The 18936-nt window shown below is 39.0% G+C and overlaps 1 protein-coding gene across 1 annotated transcript; it reads left to right on the plus strand.

Annotated features, from left to right (window-relative positions):
* Positions 1 to 2587: 2587 nt before the first annotated feature.
* LOC143276116 (uncharacterized) lies at positions 2588 to 17857 on the plus strand. The gene is made up of 12 exons (XM_076580520.1): positions 2588 to 2737; positions 5075 to 5194; positions 5865 to 6183; positions 6816 to 6903; positions 7666 to 7803; positions 8358 to 8484; positions 9413 to 9559; positions 11060 to 11208; positions 11722 to 11913; positions 12391 to 12550; positions 13376 to 13524; positions 15161 to 17857. Exons 2-12 carry the CDS (start codon positions 5080 to 5082, stop codon positions 15374 to 15376), a joined length of 1800 nt encoding a protein of 599 aa, XP_076436635.1. The 5' UTR covers positions 2588 to 2737; positions 5075 to 5079; the 3' UTR covers positions 15377 to 17857.
* Positions 17858 to 18936: the final 1079 nt, after the last annotated feature.

Genomic DNA, 18936 nt, shown 5'->3' on the forward strand with positions numbered 1-18936 from the left:
CTGTGTCAGCTGCGATCTGAATCTGGGAGCAGAGCTGAAGCCAATAGCCGTTGGCGCATTTCCTGGCACATTGCTGGACTTTCCTGCGAGCAGCACGGAGAACCTGGAGGTTCTGCTCACTGGGATTGGTTTTGTATGCCGTCAAGGCGTTTCTCTTGGCCTCCGGCGATGACTGGTGTCATTTCTTCTAAGTGGGCTTCGAACCAATCAGCTGACTTGCTGGTCTTTTTGCCAAAGGTGGACATGGCGGCGTTGTAGACAGCATCTCTAAAGTGTTCCCATCGGTCTTGGGCATTTGCAGTGGGTGGGCCAGGGAGAGAATCCTCCAACACACGTGCAAACTCCTCCACTTTCCTTTGATCGCATGTTTTGCTGGTGTCGATGCGAGGTCGGCCCTCCTTTCTCGTACGGTGCAGTCTCTTCGCGCGGAGCATCACAGTGCTGCACACCAAAGAGTGGTCAGTGTCACAATCGGCGCTCTGGTAGCTGCGAGTGATCTTGATGCTGGAAATGTTGACACGTCTGGTGAGAATCAGGTTGAGCTGATGCCAGCGTTTGGATCGCGGGTGTCTCCAGGAGACTCGATGCTGTGGCTTCGTGTTGAAGAAGGTGTTACTGATGCCCAACCCATGATGACAGCAGAGCTCTAGCAGGCGCTGGTCATACTCGTACATTTTCCCAGTGCCGAACTGACCCAAGCAGGTGGGCCAGGAGTTGTGATCGACACCTACTCTGGCGTTGAAATCACCGGCGATGAACAGTAGTTCTCTGTCAGGAATTCTCCTTACAGCAGCACTGAGGTCGTCATAAAACTTGTCTTTTGCTTCTGCTGTGGATGCCAAAGTTGGTGCATAGGCACTGATTAGACTGACTGGCCCTGAGGATGTTTGGAGTAGGAGAGACAGGATTCGCTCTGTTCCTTCTGTTGGTGGGGTTATGGACCCCAATAATCTGTTTCTAACTGCGAATCCCACGCCGTGTTCTCTGACTTCGTCTGATGGTTTGCCCTGCCAGAACAGGGTGAAGTCTCTCTCCCTCACAGATCCTGTTTCTGGGAGCCTGATTTCTTGAAGGGCGACAATGTCCATCTGCAGTCTGCTCAGTTCTCTGTCGATGACGGCTGTCTTGCGAGCATCATTTACTTCCTGCAGGTCGTCAGAAAAGCCTGGTGTCATTGTCCTTACATTCCATGTGCCCAATTTCAGGGCGGGAGTTTTCATTTTTCTGTTGCCTGGTGCACAGTTGTCGATCAGCTTGTCGGTTTTCACCCTAAACCCCACGCACCCAGTGAGGCTAACGGACCGTGGCGGGGCAGCACCTTACTGGCTGCGGACTGCCCAGCTTAAGGCGGGCGGTAGCTGCCCAATGAGATGCGATGACCTCTCCCACCGTCGGAAGCAGCCCCTGGCGTCTGACTCTACGCCAATTGAGTATGCAGACTTATAACCGGTAGACTGCTACTTCCCGTGTTTTGTCGACGCTGCAAAGCGAAGCTGGAGTGACCTCTCCAGAGCGCCGCAAAGCCTGGGTAAGTAAGTATGGAGGGCAAGCTGTTACCCATGCAGCAGACCCCCCCTCTCCACGTCGCTGGAATGGTCCATTGGAAAGGCAAGCGCCGATACGCATGGTTCCAGTGCCCGGTCGCAGGAGTTGCCAGAACGATGCTGTATACAGCCTCGGACTGCCTTGGGGACTCCGGCTCTGGATTTTTCCTCGGGGTTGACTCCCGAAGCCTTTCCTATGAGTGGGTATGGCCGCAAGGTAGCGGAGGTTTGAAATCAGAGTTTCAGTTTTCCTTCTCTTAGATGAGCTGTCTTCCCAGACTGATGAGCCCCATCTACCCAAACTGAAGCACTGGTTTTCAGGCACCAGGTAACCCGCCTTCGCCCCTTCTCCTATCAGTAGTAGCAGTTCCGCCGGGCTTATACTAAGCCACACGAGCAGGCTAGGAGCTGGACTAGTTGTCAGAGGCTGTTGGAGACGCGCGCCGTGAGGGGCATTTTATATACAATAGGAGCTTGTCCCCATTGCCACCCCTCAGCTATGACAACCTTGGGACCGTGGCCTACTGTATATATATAGGCTAATATAGAATCATTCATTTCTTCAGTTGGCGAACCGAATAAGGATTCCCCGTGTAGGGAAACAATTAAGATGACTCTCATTGTACGTCGGTCGGGTTTAGGTCAGCGAAACATCTGTCCGGATTAAATCACATCACGCTACCTGACAGGTCAGGGAAGGTCAAAGCAGCTGAACGAGAGACGGGATTATTTATGGAAAGGCTCCAACCAGGCCACCCCAGCCCACACCTCCGCCCCTCCCCTTCCTTGGCAGTCCAACCCCTCCCGAACGCTCATTCTTTTTCTTAAATTCTGCTCGTGGTTTTGCAAATTCCTGCCAAGATACTGCAGTTAGTTCCGGTAAAACGTTGTTCCGACGAACCGCGGCATGACCTGACGACGCCCTGTCAAGGCCGTTTCCGACGTTAATTTCGTCAAGTGTCATTCGTCAACCGTTTCTGAGAAGTTTGGGGAAGCCCCTTTTTTGATCACATGATATCATGAGCCAATGAAAACCTGCAAATGCAAAAACGTCATTTCCTTTTGCAGATCGCTCTCCTGTTTCGCAACCAATGAAAATTCGCAATGAGTAAAGTGCTTCCACAAACATTGGAGCATCGCCATCTTTGTGAATGTGCGCGAAGAAAAACTACAACTTAAACCGTCATTCAGAGGTAACTGAAATGCTTATTTTGGTATATTGGGTATTTATTTTATGTTTATATGTTTAAACACACTCATTGATAGTGTTGTCGTCACTTCTGATTATGTTTTCAGTCCAGAATCGAAGTGTCGTTTGGTAGCAGACGACCTCATACAAACTGACGGAAAACGGGCTGTGGTACTTGTATTTACTTAGATAAGTTCATTAAGCGTCTATTACATTACGATTTGATACTAGGCGCAGGTTTAGTACGAAATTGGTAAAGTCATACGAAATGTGTATTTTGTGATACCTGGAATACTAGGTGAAGGTTTAGTACGAAATTGGTATTATATGGTCTATACAATTACAAAATGCGTATTTTGTGATACCTGGATAAGGTTAAACTTCTTGCCAGAAAATGAGATATAGAACTTGTTCAGTTTTTGAAATGTTGTGCATTATTTGGTCGACTATCGATTGTTACACCGTAGAATTTGAACAGAAGCAACGGGCATGGCATGTACAGTTTTATCATCCTCTCTCCACACCCTTCACCCACCCCACCCCTATGAAATTCCCCTTCTGCTGGTTGTAACACCAACGGGGACAGGGGTTCACAACGCCATCAGTTTGGTGCCAGAAATCCCACACTACTTAGGTGTTGGGAAGATCAACAGATTGAATGTGGGCCCAAAACTGAAAAAGTAATTGTAGAATTTTGAATGGGCTTGTGGGCAATAAATAATGCACTAAATTATCCATAGATATTGCAGCACTGCAACTGTTGTACAAGGCCAAGACTTGTGTTTTGGTTTTAGCTTCTGTGTTCTCATGTAGGTGACGTCATCCCTGTCGTTCTAGATAGAAGCTGTGGTAGGGCTGTCCAGCCCCTGATGCAAGTTGATTAAAACTGGATCAAATTATTGTGCAGTTTTAATTTTACAACAGCAGTTACAACCTGACACTCACAGTGATTTCTAATCAAGACCTATTCAGTTCAAAACTGTACTTGACTACATATATATTATACAAAATATTTGAGGAAAAGAATTTTGTTCCTCCCTCATGTTGCAAGAAACACAAAAGAAAGACTACTTAGCATTCACTGAAGTCTTGCAGTGTCTGTTCCAGAAAATCTTACCATCTGTCTAGTATGTCTCTCAGTTTTGAGTTGTGATACTAGTAAGAAAAAGCTTTAAGACTTTTTTTAAATTTTTTTTTAATTTAGGAAATACAACAGGTGCAAGAGAAAAATATTAATCCCAAAGGAGTTTCAGTTAATCATAAAGCCATTATTGGTTTAGGACCCCCACAAGGAAAGTGTGATTTATGATTGCAATAAGGTCATTATGTCCTTAATTAGGGGATTCCCTCGGCTTGGTATCTTTGGTTGCTAGATCCATAGAAAGTTGTTTTTTCACCCATACACGGCATGCTCTTGTCTTTGAAATTGAAACTTTGTGAAAGTCATATATTTCGCACAGGAAATAAAGAATAAAAAAACAACAACACAAAAACTACAGTGTACTGCATGCAGTGGTCAGTTTATAAACTTTTGGAAGTCAAGTCTGCTTTATTATGTCCAAAGAGAAATTTGCATGTGGTAGTGTGGAACATGCTCATAATTTAGATGTAAAATATGCATATAAAAGATGTATGTGTTTCAGCCAGGGATCACATAAAAAAGTTACATTCCAATTTACATCGACATGTCTATGAACACCTTATGTATTTAGAACACTTGACAACATTGACTCTTTAAGACATGTCCTTGTCCGAATATATATATATATATATATATATATATATATATATATATATATATATATATATATATATACAGAGATCACATAAATTTACTTGGACATACTTAAGAATCAAAATAACTATATTATTATCTCAGCAAGAAAAATTAAGTGTGGTGAATTCGAAAAACAGCTAATTTGATATACGTAAATCTAGCAACATTTAATAAAAAATCATAATAATTGTATGGAAAAATGCAAGAAATTGTTTGACTTGAGTTTTAGACATGAAGAATTAGGAAGTGGCATCCATCTTTTCTCATGCCCAGACACATGTCTCACACAGATAAAACACAACACTTGGAGGAAATATTAAGTAGTCTGTTTTATTCACATTTTTACATGTGAATTGTAAAACATGCACAAAATTGACAGAAAAGTGAGAAACTTGCAAGATTGATGTCACATAAATTGAAAGTTTTCTCTGACCCTAATACTGTGAAACCTGCCATAAGTACAGGTACAGAAGAATGTGTAAGATTATTTAAGTTATGTTGATGAATGTAGATTAATTCAGATTGATTTGGATCACTTGATGGCAGTTCTGTTCCTGTTTACAGGTAAAATGGATGGACCAGGCATTTTAAGGAGGAGGGCGGTAATAACCCAGCCTGTGGAAGAAGGGGGAACACTGGCTGGGACGACCTTCATTGCTCCCACTCCCTTTCCAAATAACACAGGTAAGTGATCACATTTGTTACGATTGTATTTAATCATAATGGCTTTTGTCTTTAACTGTTTTATGTATTTTCACAAATCACAGCACACTTCATGATCAAATGGTCTTGTCATATGATAAAGCATAATAAATACATGTGTTTTACTGGTAAAATGTATACAAACTATTCAAAATATGGTGCTGGGGAGAGATTAGGAAAGGGGAGTGGGTGAGTGAATTACACAACAGCATTGCAAATGTTACTTTACACTACTATAAGTCATGAATGGATTCCTCTCCCAGAAATTGAAGATGTTTGTTTGTAAAACCAGAAATGTATGTTCCCAACAGAAATTGTATTTTACACAGTTCTGTTTTAGTATGCAAGAAAACAAATTGTGCTCCATTTGCAGATCACACACAAGTATCTGCTTTTTTTTTCTTTTTCTTTTTTTTTTTCTTTTTTTTTTGTGTGTGTGTGTGTGCTTGATAATAACTTTTGTGTACTGCTGTTTGTGACTACTGTTGGTGACTTATCTTTCATCCTGATGTTAGGAATGGGAATCACCATGTGGTATGAACTTTAACAGTGACACAGCTTATTGATACATATGCAGATTTTTTGTTGTTGTAAAGGTGTAATATTTTTCATAATGTCCATTGTCTGATGCAAAAATATAACTATTATGCAGTGTCAGTGACTGCAAATGAAGAAACGGACATCAACATCCGAAAGACTCAGACACGTCAACCAAGTGTGGAGAATGGAGCCTCAGCGTTGGGCATTGGGCAGTCCTCTACCTCCGTGTACTCTGAGGATGAGGTCGTGGTTGATATGCAACACACCCGACAGCTGCAGAATTACGTCAGCATGCGGCAGCCTGGGCTGCTGGAGAAGGATCTTAGCATCAATGTGCGAATGGGACAGAGCTCCTGTGATGCTGCAGCTGATGACCTGGCTGACCTGGACATTGTGGAGGAAGTGGAGGAACTGTCTGTGAACAAAAAAAGGTGAGGGTGTGTGACTGTATGTATGCATTTGTGTGTACATGTTTTTTTATTTTTATGGAATGATTGTTTGGATGTGTAACAAATTTAGAAGTGACATTGTATAATGTATTTTGTGATTTCGTTATGAATTTATATGCAGCTGTCTTCCTCTTAAAAAAAAAAAGTGTCGTTTATGTGTGAATGTGTGTGTGTGTGAGTGTTCATGCATATTTTTTGATTTTTGAGTGTTAGTCTGTTTGGGTCTTACCAGGCATTTTTCTAACTTATCCTTTTCTTACTGGAAAGCTGGTCTTTCTTTCCCTTTGCCTTATGTTGAATATATGTTTATTGCTTGTCTACCGTGATCATGTATATAACTTTTTAGTCTTAGTGGCCATTACTTTTTAGTGGCCATCTGATAGTCATCATTTATCTGTTACTGTGTTAGTAATGAAAACTGTAGCAGTAGGAGTAGTAGCAGTAGTAGTAGTAGTACTTAGAATATAAAATATTGAAGAGTTGGTTCAACAATGTTTTGAGTATCTGATGCAGTAAAGATGATTCTCAAAGTTATATTCTGTTTCTGTGCTAAGAGTTAAAACTGAACGTTTTGCTGGAGACTTGAATGTTAACCAGTGCATGAATTGTTTCAGACCCATATCCCATGGCACTGATGAGGATATCATTCAGTTGCTGAATGAAATGCCAACAAAGAGAGGAGTGATTTGCGAAGAGCAGAAGGTAACTCTTATCTCCGCTTGATCTCTTCTCAAGAATGGCATTTGTGTAAAATTTAAAACTTTCAGACTGTGTGTGTGTGTGTGTGTGCATACGTGCCTTTGCATGTGCATATGTGCGTATATGTGTGAGAGTGTGAAAGTGTGTGTTATGAAAAGGTTCAGTTGTAGTAATTGTATTGAACTTGTTGGAAGGTGATGACAGGAAAACGACAATTTTTTTTTCAACTTCAGTTATGAGTTTTCATATGTTGAGGGTGAAGCACATAAAATCTATTGTCCGCACTTCAGAGGGGACAGAAAGTATTTAATGTGTTATGAATTCATAATTTATATGGTTTTGTTCATGTGCACATAGAACCATTTGGTTGCTCTTGAAGTTTTATCAAAACGCTTATAATTTGTGAATTATAGAAATAGAATGTAACCCATATCATTATAAATTATGTCTTTGACACTGTCAGTCTGTGTGAGTGTTCAGTGAAAGATTGTTATGAAAGTGGTGGTTTTTTGTTTGTCTTTTGTTGGTTTTTCTATGGCTAACCATTCATAGAGACTATGATCAGTGAATATTTTGAAATAACAATTGTGTTTTAGGATATTTCTGTCACTGTGGATTTGTTCCTTCTCAGTTTATATAATGTAATGATTTTAGTAGCCATCGTCAAGGTATGTTATGATGGACAGTTGATACTTTAAAAAAAAAATTTTTTAAACTGGATAAGGTGTGAAACTGTAATGTGTGTTTGTATGTTTTTTGTTATAGGTGCTCTATTGTGACGATGGTGTGTACACAGAAGGTCTTCAGTATGACATCATTCCAGGCACTCAGTCCAAGGGGGCATTTGGGGAAGCTGCTATGTGTCAGGATCGCAGAACTGGCAAAACATTCATGCGCAAAACAGTAGGTGTCCATGGGTTTAGGTTTCATCAGTGAATGTAATCTTGAACAAGGACTGATGATTTTGTGTGTTCATTGTGACCTGTTGCTTATTTTGATACAGTGCCTGTGTGAAAAGGTGCTGGTTGTATGCCATTTTTTTCCTGTGTTAGGTTATCCGTAACTTTTGACATGAGAACAGAAACTGAATAATACAAGGGTTGTGTGCTGTTCGGATCACTGTTTTAATTTTTACTCTAAAGATGTGAACGTGTTACATTTTGACATATTTTCATCATTTTGCTGTATGTTGCCCAAATATGCTAGAAAAAGTAAAATCTTGTTTCCATATGTTCATATATGGGGTGCCTGGCAAACTTGCTGGTTTTAGTCTTTTATGTCTTGTGTTGGTGTCATGCTTTCACTATACTGCAGCCTTTTTCCAGATTCATATATATTCTGTTTATGTAATGATTTATTCATTTTTCCATTTATCAAGCACAGATCAGTATAGCTCAGCTGTAAGTGTGTATCTGAAGGCTGATACATTTTCATTGGTATTTTTGGTGTTTGTGTAGGTTAAAGGAACACTGTCCAGGAACGAGGTTCAGGTGCCTATCATGTTCCGTGGCAATGTTGGAATCCCACAAGTGCATGGTGTCAACATGACAGACGGGGTCACTGAGATCTTTCAGGAGTTTGCAGGCAAGTAAAGATACTGTGAAAGTTATTATTCTACCTTCAACTTGTTCAAGGGCAAGTCAGATTTGTTGATACACATTGGAACTTATTTTTTAATGAAGTGTGACAGCTGCCTATATCTGTTAAAGTATATAGACATATAGATATCAACATTGGATCAGATTGAATCTCTCCTAAACATTTTTGGATTCTTGACAATTGAACAATAACATATATACCACCAGACGGCCAGAGTTACATGGAGACAAGATGTCACATTGCTGACAGAATTGATGAAGTGACAAAATATATTGCCACCAGCAACAAAATCAGATAATGTATTGAGCAGACAGTGATAAATACCACTGTCATATACAGACTGACACGTGTTAAACATGCTGTTTTGTATTGACTTTGATATTTTGTTTGCCATTGCTTTATAACTTGTCTGTATAATTGTTCAGATTATTGTATTGTTGAAAAAAAAAAGAGAAAGAAAAGTTTATTGAATTGTATAACTGTTTGTCACAAAGATTTCAGCATTGCAGTAACATCCATATTTTTTTCTTCTTTATGTGTGGAAGTGTTTTTTTGGTTTGATTTTTACACCATCAAAGTGGATTTTTCTACAGAATTTTGTCAGCAACAACACTTTTTTTGCCATGGGTTCTTTTACTTGTGCGAGGTGCATGGAGCACATGGGACCTTGGTTTATAATCTCATCCAAATGACTAGCACCCAGATTACCTCTCAAGGGGGTGTGGAGGGAGGTTATTAATCCTGGTACATGGGACTGGAACCCTTAGACATGCAGTTCATTGTTGGGTGCTACTGCTCTACCTCCATGTGCTCTGACATGTGGTTTGTAGACGAAGAGAGTACAGGGCTTTAATGTAAACGAAGGTCGCAGAGGATGTTGCATGTAAATCATGGAGGCACATGTTGTGTTCAGGTCTGTCACTGAAGTCTGTGATGGAGTCTGGATCAGACTACACCAAGCAGCTGTGTGACCCTAAGATGGTGATGGTGCTGGCCTTTCAGGCCTTTGCCACCCTGCACAAACTGCACAGTCAGGGTGTCACACACCAGGACATCAAACGTAAGTTGTTTTTTGCTCTTCTTGTCAGCAGAGCATCTGATAAAAGTCTTGGTTGTGCTAAGATCGGCTAAGATTTTCTTAAGATAGGCTCTCAAGGCCAGATCAGGAGGTAGGGTTTTTGCTGAGGTCAGGCATCTGCTGCTGCTGCATTTTTTTTCTTTTTACTTTTTAAAATGATTTTATATATATATATATTTTTTTTTTTTTTTTTTTTTTTTTTTTTTTTTTTAACAGAAGTTGTAGTGTGTATTGGATCTGACAAACTTGAAACTGAAACAAACTGAAACTTGCCAGGGACTTATTTAATTTTGCTTTTGGGAGTCCCAGGCTACATTCAATGGGTCATTCTTACAGCACATTCTGATCACATCTGCATTGCTGCACACTTACATAATTGTCTGGATTCATGGGTTAAAAATGTCATGCGTTTTTGTGGAAACAGCTATGAAGAGAGAGGAATTATGGAAGGGAGGAAAGGGACGCTTTCATTGGACAAACTGAATTTTCTACTTAGCAGATGATCTTATTGTCAGACTCGGCCTTGACACATGATTTTCACTCTCTTTATGTTTTCGTTCTTGAAAATTTTAGAACATCCCATTTGCCCACATGATGAGCATGCAGCACATGCTTTCAGTTTTCAAAGTGACAGGGATGCATATTTGTGTGTTAACAAAAGCTCTTTTATGTGGGGTGATTTCTGGAGTTTTGCAAAGAAATGGAGATGATGTAGGAGAGAAAGCTGTGAAGAATGGACAGGAAGAGTCTGGAAGGGAGCAAGGGAGAGGCTGTGACTGGTGCATGCTTAGAATTGGATATTTTTGATTTGTAAGCTGCCAATATGCCCCCTTTTTTGTGTGTGCGTGTGTGTTTCTCAGTACATTGAATAAAGCAGAATCTCTTTAGTCATATTTATTCTAAAGCATTTGTGCATAAGTTGAGCTACAAATTACTGTTTCTATGAACGGATGATAAGAATTGAAAGTAAAAGAATTTGTGTATTCAGTCTCATGAAATTGTAGATTTGTTGATTTTTTTTTCTTTTGTGTGTTTTCCCATTATGTGTATGTGAGTGTGAATGTGTTTTTGTATAGTGCACCAGTTTAAATGATCTCTGTGTCTTTTCCTATATCAAGTGAGTGAGTGTGAATTTGTGTAGAGCACTGGATTAAACTATATCTCTGAGTCTTTCTTTTTCATGTGAGAGTGTGTGTTAATGTGTGTTTGTGTAGAATACTTGATTAAACAACATCTCTGTGTCTTTTCTTATTCTTGTTGGAGTGTATGTGTGAATGTGTGTTTGTGTAGAGCACTGGATTTAATAATATCTGTGTCTTTCTTTTTTCATGTGAGACTATGTGTGTGTGAATGTGTGTTTGTGTAGAGCACTGGATTAAACAATATCTGTGTCTTTCTTTTTTCATGTGAGAGTATGTGTGTGTGAGTGTATGTTTGTGTAGAGCACTGGATTTAACAATGTATCTGTGTCTTTTTTTTCAGCGGAGAACTTGTGTTTGGATATCCAGCCAAAAGGGGGATGGCGACTGAAGTTCATTGACTTTGGTTCTAGTCAGACACCAAAGGACCAGGTGTTAGAAGGACTTACCAATGAATACCTCAGTCCAGAGAGTTGCAACACTATTCTACAGGTATGGATCAAAAGCTGGGAAAATGGTTTAGCATTTTGATTTTTTGTTGTTAACTTTGTTAACACTTGGCACTTGTTTAACATTTAGCACATGTTCTTGTAAAACCTTGTATTTGAAGTATCGACTTCCAGACAAATCAATATGTTTCTGCACAAAATACGAAACCGTATATGTACATTTCCTGTTATTGATATGATTTTCTTTTTGTGAATTTTTTAGTTGTTGGTTTGGGTTATACTTCACAGGGTCTCTAAACTGATTTTTTTTGTATGTTATTATTAGCTTTCTACAGATTTTCTGAAGCCAGAAAGGAAAATAGTTTGAAGATGTCACCTTGTGAAGGGTTTCTCAGGATATCCTTGAATCTTTGAAAGTTTGGTCTTGTAGTTCATGATATTTTCTCACAAATAAGCTATGATAATAAACTTGATTGATAATGAACAGTAATATTTGCTGTGATTGTGCTTAAATCCAAGTCTCTTCAGGGTGGTTATTCAGAGTGATGTTTGACAGATTGCAACAGAGAAGATGCCCAGAGAAGCAGGCCGTCTAGGGCCCGGCACTGATGTGTGGGCATTGGCACTGTCACTGCTCTACTGCCTTTGTGGGTACCATGTCATGGTGTACGTCTGCACCGGACAGACCAGGTATCTGGAGCAGGATCCAGCCAAGCTGCAACACTTGCGCATGCAGTGTCTTATTAAGGTAAGTGGACATGCAAATGTATTTGGTGTGAGATGATAAAAAAAAAAAGATGAATCGCACTGCACAGTGACATTTTCTTGTATAAGTTAACTTTTTAGATGCAATTGAAATAATATAAAAAGAAGCCATTGTAGAGTATAAAGCTTTGGGTTAGCTTGAAAATACATGTTGATCCTGATGACTGAAGTAAAGGTCTGCAAACAATAGCAGTTGATAAACTGAAAATGAAAATTTTGACTTGCGGAGCTTCTGGGGTAAATAGGGGGATGGGTGTTTTCCAAACTGGCTGTGGTATGTATTGTGGCAGTGAAATGTGCCACAGGTTGCTGTTTATTTCATTCACTTTTTTCAGTTTAAATCTGTGTTGTGAAAAAAATTTTGTGTATGTGTTGTTTTTTTTGTTGTTGTTTTTTTAAGATCAGTTGTGCATAAGTTAAAGAAATTGCTATTGTTTTGATAATTAATTTGTCTTTGCAGATCTGCAATTTGAAGGATGAAGATATCGAAAGGAAGCTGATCCTCCCTGACTGGCCAGAAGCTCTGAAGACACTTCTTGTCAACACTTTGCGTGTGGATCCTAACAACAGGTGGTCTGCCAAGGAGGCTGCTGAGCACATCTTTCGCAACTGGATCCTGAGTAAGTGGTCATGTTAAAACAGAAATGGAGTGAGCGCACAGGATGTGATAAGTGGAACAAAAGGTGTTCCTTACTGGTAAATAGAAAGAAAAAAAACACCCTTGTCAGTGTATTTGCTTACCAGTTACATCTGCCAGGGAGGATGATGAGAACAAAGTATCCAAATCACTGCCTAAACAAGCAGTTTTTTAGTATGTTTTGGGGAGAATCAGAAATGTTGTTTTGCTGTGTATTCTATGAAGGTGTATTTGATAGATGATTTAGAACTGTATTGTTGGCTTCTTTCTTCTCTTTTGCCGGTTGTGAGAGAGGTTCATGTTTAATGTGATCTTTTTTTTTCTTTTTCTTTTTTTTAGTTTGGCAGCCCTGTGCAATCAGCTGGACTATATGAAGGACACTATCCATGTCAATTATCATGCATTCTTAAAGAGTGGAGAAGTGTACATATGTGCTTGTTGTCATAGCAGTACATATGTGCTTGCTGTCATGGCAGTACGTTTGTACTTGTCATGGCAGTACATGTGTGCTTGACATGTGGACTTGTTGTGGCAGTATGTGTGGGCTTGTTGTCATGGCAGTACATGCACACTTGTTGTCATGGCAGTAGGTGTGTGCTTGTCATGGTAGTACATTTGTGCTTGTCATGGCAGTATATGTGTGCTTATTGTCATGGCAGTGTATGTGTGCTTGTGGTCATGGCAGTATGTGTGTACTTGTTGTGGCAGTATGTGTTTGATTGGCATGGCATTACATGTGTGCTTGTCATGGCACTATGTGTGTGCTTGTCATGGAAGTATATTTTTTTATGTGTACTTGTTGTGGCAGGAGGATCTGGAGCACAAGCCCAGCAGCAGCCAGCACCAGCTATAGCTGCTGCTTCACCACCAGCCATGGCTCCTGGCAACATGTTCCGTGGGTTGACTCCTTCAAAGATAGTGGTTCAGATCCGGCCTTCTGCTCAAAAGGGGACAGAGGTTAGCCCAAGATTCACTTGATTGTTTGAGAGCTGATGTTGTGTGGCAATTTTTTTTTTTTTTTTTTTTTTTTTTTTTTTTTTTACTGTAGGGAACACGTTGACAGGAGAAGAACAAGAAAACAGCTGTAGCAGTCAACTCCCAGAGCTTGCATTTTGTGTGTGTGTGTGTGATGTGAAAGGTGGTGATACAACTATTGCACTTGACACTTATAGGTGCCATCCAGCATGGACCAGCTGTATTATACAGTGAACACAAGTGATAGAAAAAAAAAAATCTGCAGCTGAAAAATAGTAGGGTGGCAGAAATTTTGACAGTTTTACTGAAGTTCATCACTTACTCAGCATTTAAATATTTCTATAAGATCCAAACTGAAATCACTAATCATGGTTGAATTCTGGTAAATGTCTTTATAGGGAGATGTAAAATTGTCACATCAAAAGTCTTGTCCAAGCAGTTTATATAATGATGTGCTCAATAACCAGATTTTTAATGTATGTGAGGTATATGACATGATTTTTACTTGCTTTTTGTTTTAATCCCTTATATGGAGGATCTGATGATTGTATTGATCTGGTGATTAGTTAAAAGCATTTTAGTGGATAAGCTTGTTTTTTTATGAACTACGGAGTCATTCTAATAATTAGTACAGATAACTTACACCTGTTTGATACCTGTATAATCAAACTGACCAAATCGTTCTTGACTAAAAATGTGGAAAACGGTTTAAATACAAACACCACCACCAACTAATCTACCCACATACATTTTTTCAGGAATAATGGTGAATGGATTTGGAGGGTGGCGCTTTTGAACATCCAAAACTTAAAGAACTCCTTGTAGAGACTGTGTGCAGGTTAAAAATAGTGAGCTTTCAGACACTAAGCAACCATTTTCCTCCTCCTTTACAAGAACAGTTTTATGCCTGTTCAGCAGAGATGGTTGAATGGTTGAAGTACTTTTTGCGGTTTACCTACTGAAGACTATTTAATTTTATATGATTATATCATTCTATTTTATATGTTTATTAAGTGTTTCTGTTTTGAATTACTAATTTAAAAAAAACATGTTAAGATTTGACTGGTACAGTTACACTGTTTTCTTGCTCCCATCTTTAGTCCTGTTTTACTGTCAGTTCAAACAAAAAAGAAAAGGTCCGATCTTGAGATCCCACATTTTCCTATTTTACTGTCAGTTTAAAACAAACCAAAAAAGGTCCAGTTCTGGAGGTTCCACAGTCAGTCCTGTTTTACTGTCAGTTTAGCCCATTCGACCCTGGAGAGTTTATAGCATCAGTAGACTTCCATGCCATTTTCATTTGGAAAAAACGCAGAAAATATACTGTTTTTCCTCCAAGTTACATGTGGACACATTCAGAAATACTGTAGAAATTAGTTCCCTTTCCTTGCAGTTTATGTATGTGCAGGATCATGAAAAATGTTTTACTGGACGATTTGACACCAGAGCAATATTCAGGTGCAGGGCTCAGTTGAGTTAAAGAAATAGCGGTCTAGTTATTGAGGTCCCACATTCAGTCCTATTTTACTGTCAGTTTGGGGGGTGGGGGCATAAAAGGTCCAGTTATAGAGATAACAAAGCCATTTTCACTGAAAGATCTTTGTGTGCTGTGTGTCAGGAGAGAGGCGGTACAGTGCAGCCTGTACAGTGCAGCTCCCCCTCAGCAGTGGCTCCCCCATCCCCTTCCAGCCCAGCATCAACACTGGACGTTCCCCCACCCTCTCCTGGGCAGCTGCTGTCCAACACCACCACCAAGAACCCAAAGCGCCACAGCAGGTGCAAGCAGCGTGCGGAACCTTACCATCAGACGGCCAGGCGGCCATCCAAGCAATAGCTGTCTTTGACACCAGTTGGGCCTTGTCCAGACTGACAAGCTGTTTGTGTTGAAGACAGGGCCTTTTTTTTTTTTCTTGGTGAAGGGTTGATAATGTATATGTTAGCTGTTAATTTTTTGTTTTTTTTTGATATACTGAAATTGTTTCATTGTCACTTGTAATCATTGTTCTGTTTAAGGCCTTTCGTTTTATTTTTTTTAATCAGAATGATGTTTATGGTGTTTACAGATTTTCGCCGTTGCTGATTATTAAGTTGTCAGGTGGTAATCTTATTTGTATTTTACATTTCTTGTGTTTCTGAATGTTCTTGTATATGGCGCTTTTTACATTTGAGGAATCTTTTACTGAGTGATATCACACTTTTTATATTGTTACTGTTGAGCTGCATTGATGTGTTTTTTTGGGGTTTTTTATCAGTGAACTTGAGTTGCCTTGCTGTGGTAATTTTTTTTAAATATCAGTGAACTAAAAATCCCTTTATTTGAAAAGATATCTTCACAATGTTAAAAGCAAAATACACACCACACAAGTATGATTTTATCTGTTAAAAACAAATGAAGAAAATGAATTGGGAGAATGTGCTAAAACACAGGCAAATTTACTGCAACAGAATTTTTCTTTTGGTGTCCAAGTTGTCATATATCTGATGATAAATCATGTGCCACTGCAACTTTCACTGCAAGCCAGGAGCCAGTATCTGTGAAAGAGATCTGCAGCATTGCAAGACGGGCACAGATCGAAGGACTACTGACGGGAAATGTGAAGCACATTATCACTGCGTCAGCATCTTGTGTGCTGAAAGAGATCCATGTGACCTGCTGCTCTTGTTCTGCTTGCTCTGCTTGCTGACCTTGCAATAAGCAACATGTGATTTTGACTGCTAGCTGATCTATATCCCTCATGTCCATCTGACATGTTGGTCAGGTTCCAGAAAATTTTAATCTTTACATTCACTTATTTTCATTGTTGTTGATATTTTCCTGAAAATGGTGTATGGTTGCCTACATGGTGGGGTAAAAACATAAAAGCCCACTCGTACATTTTAAAAACAGTAAACTTAAGTTGCAGCCCATGCACACACAAGAACACAGAAGAAAGTAATCACACGACTTTTGTTGTGATTTGGGTTAGCTGAGGTTGTTATGGGTGTTTTTTGTTTCAATAATGTTTCATGAGGTATGTCTTTTTTCACCCCATTTTAAAAAAAACATCATTTAAAAGGCTCTTCAGGGTTTTATTGTTCAGTGTTAATGCTTATTGTCCTGTTCGTTTTTGTTAGCAGTAGATGTTGATTTTTCTTCTTTTTTTTATTCAGTATATATTCTAAAAGTTTTGGAAGCAAATTTCATAATCTTGTAACAATACCTTGTTGAATATTTATCTTTTTTTTTTTTAACAATAAAAATTGAGTAAGCAAAAAACTAAAACCTTTCTGTTTTGAGTGGAACTACAAGTGATCAGGTTTTTTTTATTTGTATTACAAGGGGGAAAAGCATCACAAAACGACGAAAAAAATTGTTGATAGAATGTTCACTTTGTGTTGGAGAAAATATCGATGTTTTTACTAAGTTAAAGAAAATATTGTTGTTGTTTTTACTTGATGTTGGAGAAAATACAATTTTTATCCGGTGTTGGAGAAAATACATGGGTTTACATTTGTTGAGGAAAGTACAGCTCTTGTGTATCTATATTCAAAGGGCTTTTGTTGCTTGCACTTTTGCTGATTATTTGTGTTAATGTCTGATTTGCTTAGGATGAAATGTTTTCTCTTGTGTTTAAAATTGCTGCTCATCCTATATTGTATTGTTTACTGTTCCATCTCCTTTTGCCATTGGTTATTGCAAGATTTCACAGAAAATATTAAAAAATGGTCCAAGTCTTAATACGTTTTTTATTCATTGAATCATTCTAGAGTGATTTTTGTAGAAGGCTATGTGTTGTTTCTCAGCTATTAGTGTTCCACCTATGTGTACTTCTAATAAAACAAGTGACCTCTCATCTGAGATCTGATAGGCATTGAAATTAATTGTAATCAGCAATAATGAGTTTTCACTTTTTTTTTTTAGTGGCATGAAAGCCACATCCAGATTTAGTGAGGTTTTTTTTATTCAGCTAGTCGTTTTTAAAGGCCTGTGCAAGCATGCCATTTTTGGGTTGTCTGAATTTTTTAAAAATTCAAACAGACCGACATATTTTTCTTTTCACATGTATATGAGCATTCCATTAAAAAACAAAAACAACATGACATACACATATATAAATATATGTCCATTAGGTTAAAAATGTTGATACAAGTAAGAAATGAAAACCTTTAAGAAACAAGAAAAGGTATACTTTGATGTGTGCAAACTTAGTTACTGTAGAAGAGGTATCATTTTGAAGTAGAACTATGTTTGATGGGGCCAGTTTTCAGCATTTATCCTTTTTCTGTGTGTGTAACCACATTGTATGGATGGAAATAAAATATTTCACTCGAGTAATTGGAGATGAGTGTGTTTTTGAAATGGCAGCAGTTAGGTACATATCAATGACATCTTCGAGGCCATTTGTTTTGAAAAGGCACACTCACTGTCAGATGTTATACAACATGGCATTATTGATTTTAAAGTTTAAGCATGATTTAGCTCAAGTCATGCATCCATCATTATGACTTCAGTCTTCATGAAAACTTACTGCAATAACTGATCATGATGAAGGCAACAAGTGGAAAATTCTGTTGAATAAAAATCAAGGTCAGAGGCTCAAAGGTCAGACTCAAATTTGATACAACTGAAACAACTTGAAGCACAAAAAAGTTTGGGTGACTGAAAGCATCTTGCCTTTCTGAAGCTCAGTAGTGATTTGCCAAGGCTGTAAGCTAAAAACTATGGTCACATTGTGGTGTGCAGAACCAGTCACAATTCAAGGGGATGCAACACTTTGTGGCACCCTTTCTCCCCCCCCTCTTGTCTTTCCATGACTGCTAAGTTGGATTGAGAAAACAACCCACATGAGTCTTGAGCCCCCTCACCTGTCCTTTTCCTAACCATTTCTCCAGTTTTGCTGTATGGTTTGCAGGAAAAACTGCTTTGTGCTTTGAGGAACTTGTGATGTAGAGGATACTTGACCAGTTCATACAGCATATTCAAAGAGAAGGAACTCTCTTCCTTGCAGACATGCACATACACAGAACAAGATATAGTATGATTCATACAATATATATTACTCTTTTTACCATTGCAGTCACCGTAATAAGAGTGCAGATTCCATCACTTGATTACATTAGTCTTGAGTAGTAATAAAGCAACATTGATGAGTTCCGTTGTAAAGCATAAAACATGGCAAATCACAAGTTGCCCTTCTGTAAACCAGAGGCTTGGGTGGAATAACATAAGTTACACGAGGAGCATGCAGTCAAGACTGTTCAGCTGAAAGGCTGCAGAGTTCTTGATTTCACTGAAAGGGTGACAATGCAAACAATTAGTATGAATATGATCTTTGTCTGATTGAGGCTGTGTTCATAGCAAAGACAATGATTCATGATCATTTTTCAGTTCCTTCAAGGTCAGTAGAGCAAGAA

This window comes from Babylonia areolata, chromosome 2 (assembly GCF_041734735.1).
Source record: "Babylonia areolata isolate BAREFJ2019XMU chromosome 2, ASM4173473v1, whole genome shotgun sequence".
Lineage (NCBI taxonomy): Eukaryota > Metazoa > Mollusca > Gastropoda > Neogastropoda > Buccinidae > Babylonia > Babylonia areolata.

Excerpts from the sequence above, each read along its gene's own strand:
- LOC143276116 (XM_076580520.1), top strand. The coding sequence starts at position 5,080 with ATGGATGGACCAGGCATTTTAAGGAGGAGGGCGGTAATAACCCAGCCT. Across the intron at positions 6,904-7,665 it reads TGATTTGCGAAGAGCAGAAG|GTGCTCTATTGTGACGATGG; the intron begins GTAACTCTTATC and ends TTTTTGTTATAG. Across the intron at positions 11,914-12,390 it reads GCATGCAGTGTCTTATTAAG|ATCTGCAATTTGAAGGATGA; the intron begins GTAAGTGGACAT and ends TTGTCTTTGCAG.